This window comes from Phyllobates terribilis, unplaced genomic scaffold (assembly GCF_046119375.1).
Source record: "Phyllobates terribilis strain yellow unplaced genomic scaffold, ASM4611937v1 Scaffold_9__5_contigs__length_417890890, whole genome shotgun sequence".
Classification (NCBI taxonomy): domain Eukaryota; kingdom Metazoa; phylum Chordata; class Amphibia; order Anura; family Dendrobatidae; genus Phyllobates; species Phyllobates terribilis.
Window position 1 is genome coordinate 259,195,245 of NW_027362769.1, and position 18,013 is coordinate 259,213,257.

The 18,013-nt window shown below is 48.6% G+C and overlaps 1 protein-coding gene across 2 annotated transcripts in view; it reads right to left on the reverse strand.

Annotated features, from left to right (window-relative positions):
* KATNIP (katanin interacting protein) overlaps window positions 1–18,013 on the reverse strand; it is a 297,865-nt gene that overhangs the window by 217,101 nt on the left and 62,751 nt on the right. For both annotated transcript variants that reach the window (XM_073647803.1, XM_073647802.1), the window contains one exon: window positions 17,652–17,721. In XM_073647803.1, the coding sequence (XP_073503904.1) occupies window positions 17,652–17,721 (70 nt within the window). The remainder of the gene's footprint in view (window positions 1–17,651; window positions 17,722–18,013) is intronic.

Genomic DNA, 18,013 nt, shown 5'->3' on the forward strand with positions numbered 1-18,013 from the left:
AATTGTAGACCATTCTTCTTTGGCAAACTGCTCCAGGTCCCTGATATTTGAAGGGTGTCTTCTCCAAACTGCCATTTTGAGATCTCTCCACAGGTGTTCTATGGGATTTAGGTCTGGACTCATTGCTGGCCACCTTAGAAGTCTCCAGTGCTTTCTCTCAAACCATTTTATAGTGCTTTTGGAAGTGTGTTTTGGGTCATTGACCTGCTGGAAGACCCATGACCTCTGAGGGAGACCCAGCTTTCTCACACTGGGCCCTACATTATGCTGCAAAATTTGTTGGTAGTCTTCAGACTTCATAATGCCATGCACACGGTCAAGCAGTCCAGTGCCAGAGGCAGCAAAGCAACCCCAAAACATCAGGGAACCTCCGCCATGTTTGACTGTAGGGACCGTGTTCTTTTCTTTGAATGCCTCTTTTTTTTTCCTGTATACTATGTTGATGCTTTTTCCCAAAAAGCTCTACTTTTGTCTCATCTGACCAGAGAACATTCTTCCAAAACGTTTTAGGCTTTCTCAGGTAAGTTTTGGCAAACTCCAACCTGGTTTTTTTATGTCTCGCGGTAAGAAGTGGGGTCTTCCTGTGTATCCTATCATACAGTCCCTTTTCATTCAGACGATGACAGATAGTACGGGTTGACACTGTTGTACCCTCGGACTGCAGGGCAGCTTGAACTTGTTTGGATGTTAGTCGAGGTTCTTTATCCACCATCCGCACAATCTTACGTTGAAATCTCTCGTCAATTTTTCTTTTCCGTCCACATCTAGGGAGGTTAGCCACAGTGCCATGGGCTTTAAACTTCTTGATGACACTGCACACGGAAGACACAGGAACATTCAGGTCTTTGGAGATGGACTTGTAGCCTTGAGATTGCTCATGCTTCCTCACAATTTGGTTTCTCAAGTCCTCAGACAGTTCTTTGGTCTTCTTTCTTTTCTCCATGCTCAATGTGGTACATACAAGGACACAGGACAGAGGTTGAGTCAACTTTAATCCATGTTAACTGGCTGCAAGTGTGATTTAGTTATTGCCAACATCTGTTGGGTGCCACAGGTAAGTTACAGCCGCTGTTAATTTCCACGAATTAGAGAAGCATCACATGATTTTTCAAAGGGTGCCAATACTTTTGTCCACCCCCCTTTTTTAGGTTTGGTGTGGAATTATATCCAATTTGGCTTTAGGACAATTCTTTTTGTGTTTTTTTCATTGATGACAAATTCAATGAAGAGAATACCAAAGAATTTGTGATTGCAATCATTTTCAGGAAGAAACTGAGTATTATCTGACAGAATTGCAAGGGTGCCAATACTTTTGGCCAGCACTGTATATATCTCGAGTGATCTACAAAAATCGACAAACATACACTACCGTTCAAAAGTTTGGGGTCACCCAGACAATTTTGAGTTTTCCATGAAAACTCATATTTTTATTTATCAAATGAGTTGAAAAGGAATAGAAAATATAGTCCAGACATTGACAAGGTTAGAAATAATGATTTTTATTAGAAAGAATAATTTTCTCCGTAAAACTTTGATTTCGTCAAAGACTGCTCCCTTTGCAGCAATTCCAGCATTGCAGACCTTTGGCATTCTAACTGTTAATTTGCTGAGGTAATCTTGAGAAATTTCCCTCCATGCTTCTGAAGCCCCTCCCACATGTTGGATTGGCTTGATGAACACTTTTTGCTTCCGATAAGGTCAAGCTGCTCCCACAACAGCTCAATGGGGTTGAGATCTGGTGACTGCACTGGTCACTCCATTACAGATAGAATACCAGCTGCCTGCTTCTTCCCTAAATAGTTCATGCATAACTTGGAGGTGTGCTTTGGGTCATTGTCCTGTTGTAGGATGAAATTGGCTCCAATCAAGTGCTGTCCACAGGGTATGGCATGGCATTGCAAAATGGAATGATAGCCTTCCTTATTCAAAATCCCATTTACCTTGTACAAATCTCCCACTTTACCAGCACCAAAGCAACCCCAGACCATCACATTACCTCCACCATGCTTGACAGATGGCGTCAGGCACTCTTCCAGCATCTTTTCAGTTGTTCTGCGTCTCACAAATGTTCTTCTGTGTGATCCAAACACCTCAAACTTTGATTCGTCTGTCCATAAAACTTTTTTCCAATCTTCCTCTGTCCAATGTCTGGGTTCTTTTGCCCATATTAATCTTTTCCTTTTATAAGCCAGTCTCAGATATGGCTTTTTTTTGCCACTTTGCCCTGAAGGCCAGCATTCAGGAGTTGCCTCTTCACTGTAGACATTGACACTGGCGTTTTGCGTGTACTATTTAATGAAGTTGCCAGTTGAGGAGCTGTGAGGCGTCGATTTCTCAAACTAGAGACTCTAATGTACAGTACAGACCAAAAGTTTGGACACACCTTCTCATTTAAAGAAATTTCTGTATTTTCATGACAATGAAAATTGTACATTCACACTGAAGGCATCAAAACTATGAATTAACACATGTGGAATTATATACTTAACAAAAACGTGTGAAACAACTGAAAATATGTCTTATATTCTAGGTTCTTCAAAGTAGCCAGCTGAAAGCTAGTTAAAGAATCAGTAAAAGAAAAACCAAAAGGTAACTTCTCGGAATACCCCTTTAATAAACCATTCAAAGGAGAGCGATGCAATGGCCATATTGGCTTTACAGGACTATAAAGTCATTTGCTACAATCTATTTATTTTCTTGGGAAATGGTGTAGCACGAGTTTATCGCTTTTGAGTGGTTCCCCTTTAACAGAAAACAATAGCAGACCAATGTAATTCAAATTTACAGTTTGTCTTCTCTTTTTTTCATTGCATATGTCAACTATAGGATTGCCCTTTACTTACTGTACCGGCCCAATCGCAGTGCATAAAAATAATGCCAGCAGTGCTAAATGCTCAGACAATAATGAATATGTATGCTCTGTATTTATAACATTGACCTTTGTCTTGTAACAGCTTTGCGATGCCGTTGTCCTGTGTGTATACCTCTGGGGCAGAGGAGATGCCGCCCGTGTGATTCCAAACACTGAATCTCCATTAGTCTTTAGTACCATAAAGGCAGAAGTAGCTGTCAGCATATTCTATTCCGGGCTGGATGTTTTCATACTTTTAGGAGAATTGCTATCAGAAAAAGCCCTGGCTGTATAATAACCAGTCAGCATCTGCTGGGCCACCATTAGTCAAACTGCAGCCGAGTAGAACACTAACTACAAGGGATGACAATCTATTTCAGGTGAAAAATGGTCTTTTTTTCCCCCATTTTCACACCAGAAACCTGACGGACCATTGGTTATAAAGCACTCATATCAACATCAATTCATCTGTAAACTCCCAAATAGCAATGTTCAATATTAATTTGATTTTTGGAGCAAATAAAAATGTAAATTTTGAACACTGAAAAGTTTTCTAAATAATAAAATCGCTTTTTCATGTGCGTTACTGAATGAATTAATCATGTGCCAGATTTTTAGGCAATATAGTTGTATTTCGAAGTTTACTAACCCAGAAAAATAAAACAAATAATTTAACTAGGTTTTCTCATGAAGATGACCCTCTGTCCATATGTTCTATTTGGATATAAGGACATTATAGTGAGGGGTCTGCACTCTTTGAGTCCCTCTGTTAGATAGAACTTTCATTACAACATTTGGCTTTAAGTTTTCTCTGCCCATTCAACTTTAATCTAAACTGTGCCCATAAATCGGCGGAGATGAGCTCAGAAAGGACGGATAAGAAGTTACAAACTTTCTGCATGGGGAAGAACTGGATCAGAAAGATGGGCACAGATAGGGCAATACCGTAAGGAGAAAGATGGGGACGAGGGTGATGAAAGCGCTCACTTGTAAGGGATGTGTAAGGAAACAACACCTGTAGAAGCCTGATGTGACGTAGCTGCAGCCCCATGGCTGGAGGAGAGTATTATCCAGATAGAGTTTGGCAAAGCGGAAATAATCATGATGTGTGTGCTCCACTCGCGAAAAGGAAAGGTTTTTATTTATCAATGCTTTTTGGCACCATAGCGACGCCTTTCAAGGTAGAAGAAAAATCAAGTGGCACTTGTTTTTTTTACCTTGAGAAAGGCGCCAATCTGATGCCGAAACACGTTGGTGAATAAACCTTGTTTATACTCTTCGGATCTCATCCTTTCCGTGAGCGCAGCCCGCACATCATGACAATCACTACTTTGCCAAACTTTCTCTATTGACAGAAGCGCTGGGAAGTTTGTGAGGAAAGCTGCACTAACAAGAGAAGATGGCCAACCTTTTATCTGTAGTTTTCTGAGCTCCTCTCAGCTGATTTATGGAAAAAGGTTACATTAAAGTTGGATGTGCAAGGAAACAAGGAGCCTGTAAAGGCCAAAAAACTGTGCAAGATTTGTAATGAAACCCAAATGAAAAAGGATTTTTAGCCCAAAATACAACAATAAAAAATGCTCCCCAAGAAGGTGGCCAATGGCTTTAATTACTTCCTCATCAGTTCTATTTTTGACTGGCTAAAGTCCCGCTACCTTGAGAAGGGTGTGGAAATATGCTATCTTTTATCTATTGTACAATATATTGTAACTAACATAATATAAAATAGAAAAGGAAGAGATTAAGGGTGGAGTTGAGGGACATTTAAATTTTTTACATTTTTTGCGTTTAGTGTTAAAGAAGCACTCCCATGAAGAATTTTTTTAAATAAATCTGCGAGCAATATAGTGTGAGTGCATTAATATACTCACCTACCACAGTCTATTCCGGTATTCAGCGCCATTCTGCTCTTCTCAGTGATGGAACCACTCTTCGGATCACTCAATGTTCTATGCCTGAGACAGAAGACTCTTACAGTGTAAGCCTATGTAGCTTTATTCTGTCTCTCCATAGACTTGCATTGTAAAAGTGACTTCGGGGTCACAGAGCACAGGGTGACTCAGAGAGTCTAAAGAGTGGCGGTGTCACTGAGAAGAGGAGCAGAGCGGCACTGGATCCCAGAGAAGGCAGTGGTAGGTAAGAATATTAATACACTCACACTACATATTATTATTATAACGTCATTAATTCCATGGCGCTTTACATGTGAAAAGGGCGCTTTACATAGCAAAAACAATTACAATAATCTTGAACAAAAATGAGCCACCAACTGGTACAGGAGGAAAGAGGACCCTGCCCGCGAGGGCTCACAATCTACAGGGGATGGGTGAGGATACAGTAGGTGAGGGTAGAGCTGGTCATGCAGCGGTATGGTGGGACCAGGATTACAGCAGGCTGTAGGCTTGTCGGAAGAGGTGGGTCTTCAGGTTCCTTTTGAAGATTTCAACAGTAGGCGAGAGTTTGATATGTTGGGGTACAAAGTTCAAGAGTAGGGGGGGATGCATGGGACAAATCTTGTATGCAATTGTAGGATGATGGGAAGAAGAATTAAGAGGGGAGTAAAGAAGGAGATCTTGTGAGGATCAGAGGTTGTGTGTAGGTAGATACTGGGAGACTAGGTCACAGATGTATGGAGGAGACAGATTGTGGATGGCTTTGTATGCCAAGGTTAGGGTTTTGAACTGGAGTCTTTGGGCAATGGGGAGCCAGTGAAGGGATTGACAGAGAGGAGAGGCCAGGAAATAAAAGGGGACAGGTGGATTAATTGGGCAGCAGATGAGAGAATCTGTAGTAAGAGGGAATGGTCCACTGTGTCGAAGGCAGATGACAGCTCCAGGAGGAGGACAGTAGTGTAGCTTGGATTTGGCAGTAAGTAGGTCAGTGGTGACTTTAGTCAGGGCAGTTTCAGTGGAATGGTGCGGTCAGAAGCCAGATTGTAAGCGGTCAAAAAGGCAGCAGGAGGAGAGGTGGGAGGACAGTTCAAAATGGACGTATTGTTCCAGTAGTTTGGAGGCATAGGGGAGAAGTTAGGGTTGGGATGAAGACTGAGGTAAGGTTAAGGATGAGGTGGGACAGGATTGGGTAAAGTTCACAGGTGGTGAGGTGTGATTTGGAGAGTAAAGAGGAAAGTTGATCTTCCGTAATGGTGGAGAAGCTGGTTTTGGAGGAGGAGGGTTGAATAGATATGAGGAGGGGCTGTGAGGACTTTAGGCAAAATCTTTGCCTGATGGTGTCAATCTTCTGCTTGAAGAATGAGGTAAAGTCTTCAGAGATGAGAGGGAGAAGGCGCTGGGGGACAAAGGAGAGAATTGAAAATGTTGAATAGCCATTTAGGGTTGTGAGACAGGGAGGATATGAGAGATGAGAAGTAGGTTTGTTTTGCTGCAGTGAGTGTGGACTTGAAAGTCGTGAGGGACCGTTTGAATGCGATGAAGTGCTCATTGGAGTGGGACCTTTTCCATCTCCGCTCAGCAACCCTGGAAGCCAGTCTCAGTTCTTTAGTCAGGCTGGCGTGCCAGGGTTGCCTGTTGATTGTGCAAGCTTTGGTATGTGTGAGGGGGCGACAGATTCGAGAGCTGCAGCAGTTGCGGTGTTATATAAAGCGGCAGCAACATCTGCATTGTGTAAGGAACTTAGGTCTGTAAGAAGGAGAAGGGATTCAGAGAGTGAGTGTAGGTCAAGGTGTTTTAGATTTCTGTGAAGGCGTGCAAGTTTGTGGAGTGGGGATTGTGGACCTGGAGAGGAGAGGGAAGAGAATGTAAGTAGGTTGTGATCAGAAAGAGGGAGAGGAGAGTTAGAGAAGTTAGATAGGGAACAGAGGTGGGTGAAGACGAGCTTTAGTGTGTGGCCGTCTTTGAGTGGGTGCGGAAGACCATTGAGCAAGGCCAAAGGAGGAAGTGAGGGATAGAAGCTTAGAGACAGATGAGTGGGAAGTGTCAATGGGGATGTTGAAGTCACCCGTGATGATAGTGGGGATGTAAGCGAAAAGGAAGTGAAGCAGCCAGGTGGTGAAGTGGTTGAAGAAGGTGGTGCCTGGCCCTGGGGGGCGGTAAATGAAAGCTGGTTGGAGGGGGAGTAGATGAGCATACAGTGCACCTTAAAAGAGGGGTGAGTATCGAAGGGTGGCACTGGGATTAATTTAAAGGAGTACTCCAGGGAGTAAAAAAAAAAAAAATTGCATTGTCCCTGCTCTCAAACTATAAAGATGAGATGCCCAGTGCACTTTAATTATCTTTATTCTTTATAACCCTTGTAATTCCGTGTGACAGGAGCTGCTCCTCCCTGCTCCCCCCTCCCATCTGGGACATTACGTCACACAACAGTGGTCAACTCCCTGCTGTGAGTAACAGCCAGTCTGATATGAGGGGATGTGGCCAGTCACCCTGTTCTATACAGAGAAACAGCGATTATCAGAGCCTTGCTGATAACAGCATGGAGCTGCACACTGCTGTAATGTCTCAGACGGAGGGGTGAGCAGTGCAGTGAAGGGCAGCTTTTGTCACACCAGGACCCGGATAATGGCTCCCTGTCTGCAGTCCGAGGTGAGGGGGCATGGCTTTCTACTGCCTTTTAGTAGCAACAGCCCCCTGAAAATGTCTCCTTTACAGCAGGGTTATTAGCAGGGAACAGGCCACACCCCTTCACGCCCCCTCATTTTGGACTGCTGACAGGGAGAAATTATCAGGGGGCTGGCGTGACAGCAGCTGCTTCTCACTGTTCACCTGGGGGCGTCCAAGAGTCTAGGGAGCATCCGAGTTGATGCCGAAGGCTCCATTTAATAACGGGATTTGTTGGAGGTGTCATGCCCCCGGTCACATAGCCACCCATTGCCTCATGACTACCGAGCCAATGGACTCCAGCATTGGTCGGCACTGCTTGTATTATGCATATCCTGCCTGCAGTGATGAGTCGCAACCCCCCAAGGAGCCGCAGGCATGTCCCACATCAGTTAACGGAATGCCCATAACTGGTCTATTGGACTCAGGAAGTTTGGTAAACCTAGTGAGGGCCACACTTCCTCATCAGCTAATTCTTGGGAAGATGTGTATCCATGGGGACGATAAAGACTACCCTGTGGCAGGAGTGGTGATAGACACAAACTGTGGCACAGAGTCTAATGAGGTGGACGTAGTCAAGGATCTATTACACCCTGTTATAGCAGGGCAGGACATTGCCTTGTTTTGGGACTTATGGCGGAAAGTGGGGTTACCTGGTTACCCGGACAACAATCAGGTCATAGATAAAGAACCCACGCCGAAGCCACAGTCTGACGGGTTTCCCTTGTGTGCTTGCTGGCAATGAGGATGAGGTAGTATCCCCTGAGGCCAACATCCCTGAGCTAGGGTTGTCCGGGTAGGGGGACTTTGGAATCGCCCAATTCGGGTGACCCAACTCTTAGGCTAAGTGCCCACGATCAGAAATGCTCCGGAGCGTTACTGCATCTCCTTGGCAGAAAAAACGCATGCGGATTTTACATGCGTTTTTCCTGCCAGGTAGAAGCGTTTATGAAGCGTTTTTACATGCAATTTCGCATGCGAGCTGTCAAGCACTTTTCCAAGAGATTTTAGCATCACTTGGAAAAGTGCTTGACAACTTGGTCACACTATATAAATCCTTGCAACCGGCACGGATTTATGTTGTGTGACCAAGTTATGATGCTGCACATGCAGCATCAATAGTAAAAAAAAAAAAAAAAAGAATACAAATGTTGAAAAATAAAAAAAACATTATACTCACCTTCCGATGGCCCCCAGTCTCCTTGGCAGCTCGCGGTGGTGTAAAAGGACCTTCCATGACATCATTTAGTCATGTGACAGATCAGCGGTTGAGTGACCTGTCACATGACTAAATGACGTCATGGAAGGTCCTTTTACCACAGCGACCAGCCGAAGAGCCAGCAGTACCGCCAGGAGCAGACAGGGGGCCATCAGAAGGTAAATATATGTTTATTTTTTATTTTAATTCTTTTTTAACTACAGGTACTATGGTACCCGGGTCTGGAGGAGAGTCTCCTCTTATCCAGACCCGGGTACCATCCGCGTATTAATCGCATAAGATCTGCATGACAATGCAAGTCAATGGCAGCGATTTCGCAGCGAAATCGCACTAGAATTGGTCTTGCTGCGGGTTTTACCGTAATGCGAATTAGCAGCAGAAATTTCCGCATGATGTGCACAGCACATGCGGATTTGCATTGCAGTAAATGGCAGACCTATTACAAGCAATGTAAATGCGTTCTCGCAGCGAAAAATACGCTGCAAAAACGCATTAAAATCGCTTCATGTGCACATAGCTGTACCGCCGGCGTCCCTGCCCTCTGCCAGGCAGGGACGCTGTTCCCCTCACCTCCCTGCTCCGTGCCCGGCGTCCTCCTCCCGCTCTGCTGGCAGCGCGCGCTCCTTCCCGGCCACTGTGCTTAGGGCGCGCGCTCTCCCTCCCTCTTAAAGGGGCCGCGCGCGCCGTCCTAAGGAGTCCCCGGCCAATGGCCGGAGGACTTCACCATATATAAGGCACCTCCTCCAAAATGGAGGTGCCCGAGCAATGTTGTTGCACTGTTCACTACTCTGCTTCAGCCCTCAGGTCCCGTTGCCAGTTACCTGCCAGTTACCTGCCTGATTATCTGCTACCTGCCTGCTAGTCTGAGGTCCGACGGTCTGCCTTACTACTCCTGTCAGTCTGTCTAAGGACCAGCCTGCCCGCTCACCTGGGAGCGCACATCAGCCACCTGCCTGCTTGCCTGAGGTCCGACGGTCTGCCTTCCAACTCCTGTCAGTCTGTCTATGGACCAGCTTGCCCGCTCACCTGGGAGCACACACCAGCTACCTGCCTGCTAGTCTACCTGGAGGCTCCGCCGTCACGTGCTGTGACCACCTGCCTGTCCAGTGACTCCTGCTCGCTCACCTGGGAGCGCTCATCTGCTGCCTGTCTGCTAGCCTACCTGGAGGCTCTGCCGTCACGTGCTGTGACCACCCGCCTGTCCAGAGACTTCTGCCCGCTCACCTGGGAGCGCTCATCTGCCGCCTGTCTGTTGGTCTTCCTGGAGGCTCCGCCGTCACATGCTGTGACCACCCGTTCATCCAGAGACTCTCGCCTGCCCACCTGGGAGCTCACGTCTATCATCAGCCGCCACAGGTCGTACCAACCCTTTACCTAGAGACTGCCCCGGTCACTTGCCGTGACCATCTGCCCGTTCATCCAGAGACTGCCCCGGTCACTTGCCGTGACCATCTGCCCGTTCATCCAGAGACTGCCCCGGTCACTTACCGTGACCATCTGCCCGTTCATTCAGAGACTGCCCCGGTCACTTGCCGTGACCATCAGCCCGTTCATCCAGAGACTGCCCCGGTCACTTGCCGTGACCTCCAGCCCGTTCACTCAGAGACTGTCCCGGTCACCTGCTGTGACCTCCTGCCCGTCTTCCCTGGTCGCCACCCGCTCCCTTACAAGGACTGCCCCCTTGTATAGTAGCTCAGAGGTTCCGCCTCCCAGACCCGTTACAGTTTGCTCGGGCCATGGAACCCGGTGGCACTCAAGCTCCCTCGCTCTCGGACCTGTGTCATGAACTGTTCCGTCAAAGGTCCCAACAGGAGTCCATCCTGGGTCACCTGCGGAATGTCAATACTCGCCTGGACACTCTGACTGCTCCACCAGCAACCTCCGCCAGTGCCATGTCTCGCAGTCCGGCAGCTCCACTGCCCACTAATACCATGGTATCCTACCCCGGACCCCGGCTTTCTGCACCTCCTCGCTTCGGAGGCGACTCCGCCCAGGCTCGGGGCTTCATAAATCAGTGCACCCTGCACTTTGAACTATTGTCCCACCAGTTTAACTCCGACCGGGCCAAAATTGCATTCATCATGTCCCATCTCACCGGGGAGGCCCTGGCCTGGCTAAATCCTCTATGGGAGAGAGGAGACCCCCTGGTGTCCAACTTGCCTGCTTTTCTCACGGCTTTCCGGAAAGTCTTCGACGAACCCGGACGGAAGACCTCATCCGCATCATCACTGCTACGCCTCCGTCAGGGAAGTCTCACCGTGGGCCAATATGCCATACGGTTCCGTACCCTTGCCTCGGAGCTGGCCTGGGATAACGACGCTCTGGTATCCGTCTTCTGGGAGGGTCTGTCCGGCCGTATTAAAGATGAACTTGCCGGTCGGGACATTCCTACCACTCTCGATGACCTAATAACTCTTGCCACCCGGATTGACCTACGGTTCCAGGAGCGTGTCAAAGAGGTCACCCGTGAGAGGAGGTTACCATGTCTAGCTCCTACTTTTCAGAAACCCATCACTCCCTCCGTCTCTACCCAGGTACACTCTCCTGAGTCTATGCAGGTCGACCAGACCAAGATGGTCAAAACCCGTCAGGACTTACGCCGTGCCGAGGGGAGCTGCTTCTACTGTGGCAGTAAGGAGCACCGGATCCGTGCCTGCCCGGAGAGGTCGGGAAACGCCTGTGTCTAGGTTCGCTCAGAGAGGTCAACCTAGACAAGAATAAATCCTCTCCATCTCTGCTGCTGTCAGTCTCAATCGTCTGCGGGGAGAACCGTTATTTCGAACTAGCCCAACTTGACTCTGGAGCAGCCGGGAATCTTATTTCACAGTCCCTGGTAGAGAAATACCGCATCCCCACCAAACCTCTGGCTGTACCCTTGTCTGTTGCTGCCGTGGATGGGGGCCTCTTACCACGCCCCATCCAACTCATCACCGAATCCATTACTCTGCAGGTGGGAATGCTGCATTCTGAGAGTATCTCCTTTCATGTTCTGCCTGGACTCTCTCACGCCCTCTTGCTAGGCCTACCTTGGCTCCAGAGACATGCACCCGTGCTTGACTGGCAGACCGGAGAAGTCCTTCGCTGGGGACAGGACTGCCATAAGACCTGTCTGGTTCCCGTCCATCCCGTCCGTCCTTCTCCTACCCCAGCTAATCTACCTGGACTTCCGATTCCTTATTGGTCTTATGCTGATGTCTTTAATAAAAAGGAAGCAGAGACACTACCTCCTCATAGACCATACGACTGCCCTATCGACCTGTTACCTGGTACTACTCCTCCCCGTGGGCGTATTTATCCTTTATCCGCTGCTGAGACCCGGTCGATGTCCGAATATATTGAGGAGAATCTGGCCAGGGGATTCATCCGGAAATCTACCTCCCCGGCGGGAGCAGGCTTCTTTTTCGTCAAAAAGAAGGACGGCTCTCTCCGTCCCTGTATAGACTATAGAGGCCTTAACCAGATCACGGTGAAGAATAAGTACCCCCTTCCGCTCATTCCGGAGTTATTTGATCGTCTGAGGGGGGCTAGAATCTTCACCAAACTGGACCTCCGTGGGGCGTACAACCTGGTTCGTATCCGTCAGGGGGATGAATGGAAGACGGCATTCAACACCCGGGACGGCCACTATGAATATCTGGTAATGCCCTTTGGTCTCTGTAACGCTCCTGCCGTCTTTCAAGAGTTGGTCAATGACATCTTCCGGGACCTTCTCTACTCATGCGTAGTGGTGTACCTGGACGACATCTTGGTCTTCTCTCCGGATCTCCAGACTCACCGGAGGGACGTTCGTCAGGTCCTGCTCAGGCTCAGGCAGAATCACCTCTTCGCTAAATACGAGAAGTGCCTCTTTGAGCAGACCTCGCTTCCGTTTTTGGGCTACATTATTTCTCAGACCGGCCTACGAATGGATCCAGAGAAACTGTCTGCCATCGAGAAATGGCCTCGACCGGAGGGGTTGAAGGCCATTCAGCGATTCCTGGGCTTCGCCAACTACTACCGCCTCTTCATACCACACTTCTCTTCCTGGACTGCCCCAATTTCCGCGCTCACCCGTAAGGGTACTAATCCCAAAGAGTGGCCGCCCGAAGCAGAGGAGGCCTTTCTTTCCCTAAAACAGGCCTTCTCTTCCGCCCCGGTGCTGCATCGCCCGGACGGCAACAAGCAGTTCTTCCTGGAAGTTGACGCCTCCTCCTCTGGAGCCGGAGCGGTACTTACTCAAAAATCATCTTCCGGGAGAATGGTAACTTGTGGCTTCTTCTCCAAACTCTTCTCCTCTTCTGAGCGCAACTATTCCATAGGAGACCGAGAATTATTGGCCATCAAACTGGCATTGGAGGAGTGGCGTTACCTACTCGAGGGGGCTCTTCACCCGGTAATAATTTACACTGACCACAAGAACTTGGCTTACCTCCAGCATGCCCAGAGACTTAACCCGCGCCAAGCCCGGTGGTCCTTGTTTTTTGCTCGCTTTGATTTTGTTCTTCATTTTCGCCCGGCTGACAAAAACGTCAAAGCAGATGCCTTGTCCCGATCCTTTCTGGTGTCCGATCTCGAGGAGGAACCTAAACATATCATCGATCCCGCCAGAGTAATGCAGGTGGCTCCCGTGAGCCTAAATCGTCTCCCTCCCGGTAAGACGTTCGTATCTGTACCTGATCGGGAGAAGATCCTACACTGGGGTCACTCGTCTAAACTAGCTGGCCACGCCGGTCAGAAAAAGACCCTCCAGCTTATTGCCCGGCACTACTGGTGGCCTACCCTGCACAAGGACGTAATAGACTTTGTTTCTGCCTGTGTGTCCTGCGCCCGCAACAAAATCCCGAGACACCTGCCAGCCGGTCGCCTTCTTCCGCTTCCTGTGCCTGCTGCCCCCTGGCAGCATATTGCTATGGACTTCATAACTGATCTCCCCGTCTCTGCCGGTTGTACGGTCATTTGGGTGGTCGCTGACCGCTTTTCCAAGATGGCTCACTTTATTCCCCTGCCTGGTCTCCCGTCTGCACCCGAGCTGGCTAAAGACTTTATCCGCCGCATCTTCCGTCTTCATGGCCTGCCCCTCCACATCGTGTCGGATCGTGGGGTACAGTTCACCTCACGTTTCTGGAGAGCCACTTGTAAACTGCTAGACGTCACCCTGGACTTCTCTTCCGCTTACCACCCACAGTCCAATGGTCAAGTGGAGCGGATCAATCAGAACCTGACCAGTTACCTCCGGCACTTCGTTAATGCCCATCATTCTGACTGGGTGGATCTCCTACCATGGGCCGAGTTCTCCTATAACAATCACGAGAGCGAATCCTCCTCCAAATCCCCGTTTTTTGTAGTCTTCGGTCAGCATCCTCGGATTCCTTTTCCTGTCTCCACCTCTGTGGACAACCCGGCTGCGGAATCTCTCGTTAGCAAATTTTCCTCCATTTGGGAGAGTACCCGATCCGCACTCCTTCAGTCGTCCGAACGGATGAAGAGACACGCTGACAAAAAACGCCTGGATCCTCCACAATTTCGTCCTGGAGATAAAGTCTGGCTCTCATCTAAATATGTCCGACTCAAGATACCTTCTTACAAGTTAGGGCCTCGGTTCATCGGTCCTCTGGAGGTCATCAGTCAGATCAACCCGGTGGCCTATAAATTAAAACTCCCGGCCAACTTACGGATCCCTAACTCCTTCCATGTATCTCTCCTCAAACCTGTGGTACTTAACTCTTTTTCCAAGTCTACAGGTACGCCTCCTGCTCCGGTTTCTGCTGAGGACGAGTTTGAGGTAGAGAACATTCTTGCCACCAAAAGGGTAAGAGGAAAGACCTTTTTTCTAGTAGATTGGAGGGGGTTTGGTCCTGAGGAGAGAACGTGGGAGCCCCGGGAGAACATCCATGCCCCTCTTATCCTAGCTAAATTTCTGTCTGGCCTAAAAAAGGGGGGGCCTAAAGGGGGGGGTACTGTAGCGCCGGCGTCCCTGCCCTCTGCCAGGCAGGGACGCTGTTCCCCTCACCTCCCTGCTCCGTGCCCGGCGTCCTCCTCCCGCTCTGCTGGCAGCGCGCGCTCCTTCCCGGCCACTGTGCTTAGGGCGCGCGCGCGCTCTCCCTCCCTCTTAAAGGGGCCGCGCGCGCCGTCCTAAGGAGTCCCCGGCCAATGGCCGGAGGACTTCACCATATATAAGGCACCTCCTCCAAAATGGAGGTGCCCGAGCAATGTTGTTGCACTGTTCACTACTCTGCTTCAGCCCTCAGGTCCCGTTGCCAGTTACCTGCCAGATTCCTGCCTGATTATCTGCTACCTGCCTGCTAGTCTGAGGTCCGACGGTCTGCCTTACTACTCCTGTCAGTTTGTCTTAAGGACCAGCCTGCCCGCTCACCTGGGAGCGCACATCAGCCACCTGCCTGCTTGCCTGAGGTCCGACGGTCTGCCTTCCAACTCCTGTCAGTCTGTCTATGGACCAGCTTGCCCGCTCACCTGGGAGCACACACCAGCTACCTGCCTGCTAGTCTACCTGGAGGCTCCGCCGTCACGTGCTGTGACCACCTGCCTGTCCAGTGACTCCTGCTCGCTCACCTGGGAGCGCTCATCTGCTGCCTGTCTGCTAGCCTACCTGGAGGCTCTGCCGTCACGTGCTGTGACCACCCGCCTGTCCAGAGACTTCTGCCCGCTCACCTGGGAGCGCTCATCTGCCGCCTGTCTGTTGGTCTTCCTGGAGGCTCCGCCGTCACATGCTGTGACCACCCGTTCATCCAGAGACTCTCGCCTGCCCACCTGGGAGCTCACGTCTATCATCAGCCGCCACAGGTCGTACCAACCCTTTACCTAGAGACTGCCCCGGTCACTTGCCGTGACCATCTGCCCGTTCATCCAGAGACTGCCCCGGTCACTTGCCGTGACCATCTGCCCGTTCATCCAGAGACTGCCCCGGTCACTTACCGTGACCATCTGCCCGTTCATTCAGAGACTGCCCCGGTCACTTGCCGTGACCATCAGCCCGTTCATCCAGAGACTGCCCCGGTCACTTGCCGTGACCTCCAGCCCGTTCACTCAGAGACTGTCCCGGTCACCTGCTGTGACCTCCTGCCCGTCTTCCCTGGTCGCCACCCGCTCCCTTACAAGGACTGCCCCCTTGTATAGTAGCTCAGAGGTTCCGCCTCCCAGACCCGTTACAATAGCCTTAAAAGGAGCATTTGATAATGTAATGGTAATAAATTGGGTTACTCAAGAACCATGAACTGACACACAGTACCCTCATTCCGCCATGAAGAGGGAGTTATTGTATTGAGTCGTCAAAAAGAGGTGTGATCATAGAGCACTTGCTAGAGCCAGGGTCCTACACATGCAGGTTGTTAGACATGGCCCATAATCCTGTCTTATGGGGTCAACTGGGGGTAGATAAAACCAAGGAAGGAATCCTACAGGGGTTCTACTGGCCTGGCTATCACCAAGAGATCATGAATTATTGTAGGTCCTGTCCCACCTGCCAGTTAACCTCCCCGGTCACTCATTTCCGTAGTCCTATAGTGCTATTACCCATTATTGAGGTCCCATCTAATCGCATAGCGATGGCTTTAGTGGGAACCCAGGTCAAGTCTGCCAGAGGGCATCAGTACATCTTCGTGGTTTTGGATAATGCGACGCGGAAGTAGTATGATTAAGAAACTCCTCCGCTAAGAGTATAGTGCAAGAGCTGGTCCATATTTCTTCCCGAACGGGACTGCCAAAAGAGATCCTGACGGATTAAGGGACTCCGTTCATGTCAAAAGACATGAGAGAGTAGTGCAAATCCCTGCAGATAATACAACTAAGGACCTCGGTGTACCACCCGCAGACGGACAGTCTCATGGAAAGATTTAATAAAACCTTGGAGGCCATGCTAAAGAAGGTTCTAGAGAAAGACAGCCGAGACTGGGACTGTCTACTGCTCTTTAGCTATTCTCCATCAGAGACATTCCCCAGGCCTCTACGGGGTTTTCCCGTTTAAGGTGCTGTATGGCTGACACCCTCGTGGACTCCTTATTATAGCGAAGGAGACCTGGGAAACAGAGGCTACACCCTACAGGAGTGTAATTGAGCATGTAGCCCAAATGCAAGACAGGATTGCTGAATTGATGCCTATTGTGGGAGAGCACCTCATCCTGGAGCAAGAGGCGCAGTCAAGGCTTTACAATTGGTCGGCAAGGGTGAGACAACTCAGCCCTGGGGATAGAGTACTAGTGTTCTGCGTGCACTCAAAGGTCGTTTATTTTCCTTTGCTTGTACCATGGTTTATGGAGTCTTAGTAAACCAGCCTACCTCAACACAACCAAGTGATTAGAAACTTTACAGTACATATACACAGATTTAGGGTTTTTTAAAAAACAAAACAAAAAAAAACACACCTTCATGGGAGCGCTTCATTAATGGAATGGATAGTACATTAGGTTACCCTGCTGCTCACATACATGACTCTGACTATTCCCCATTTTACAATAGAGCAAACTGTTTAGCTTGAACCACCCATCAACAGATAAAAAGTGGTTTCGAGTAAATGTGACCAAACTGAAAGCCAATTCATAAGCAGTAGCCAAGCCTGCACCGCTTCATACCACCATATATGAGATCTGGAAACAGGTGGACGAGTGGTCAAATACAGCTGCATACAGATTCTTCTCCTTGTGGCCTGTGCAATGGAGGACTACTGGGTAATTGTCATTGATGGGTAAACCCCATTTTACCTCCTAAAGGGAACCTGTAAGCATGTTTTTCTACCCCAAACTGATTATAGATTAAATAATGTATATTCACTTGCTGTAATGCAGACTAAATCCATAGTTAGGTTTTATCAATCCTTGATTCTGTTGTCCGCATTAAATTTCATATTGTCTGTGATGTAGTATACATTGATTTTGTACAAATAGGTGCATTTACAAGAAAAACAACATTTTAATACAGGAATAAGGTTGTACAACCTAATGATGACCACTGAACAGCCACTGTGGACCTGACAGGTTCCCTTTAATTTATAAGAACATGACTTGCACAAGAAATATTATTTTACAACGCTTACCTTTAGATCACTCCCAGAAACATGTTCCTTATCAATATTTTGAAGAACCTTCAACAATTTCTTCTGCTGGCTAAAAAGAAAGAAAATACTGAATTACACATCAAACAATGACTGACTTTTACAAGCGATGGCATCAAATGTTCCTTGTCTGTTTCTTTCCTTCCAGAAGTAGTAGCTCTAAGTTGTTACAGAATGGTGCAAGACAACAATGGCATATACAAGTTGTGACTGACGGAAATGATCAACTAGGCGCCACAACACAAGCTCACGCTGATCCATGACACGTCACAGTTTCTCCTCATGTGAATTTTATGTGCAGTTGTCCTTTGCCTCCTACATGTGTAACAGATGCCATTACAGTG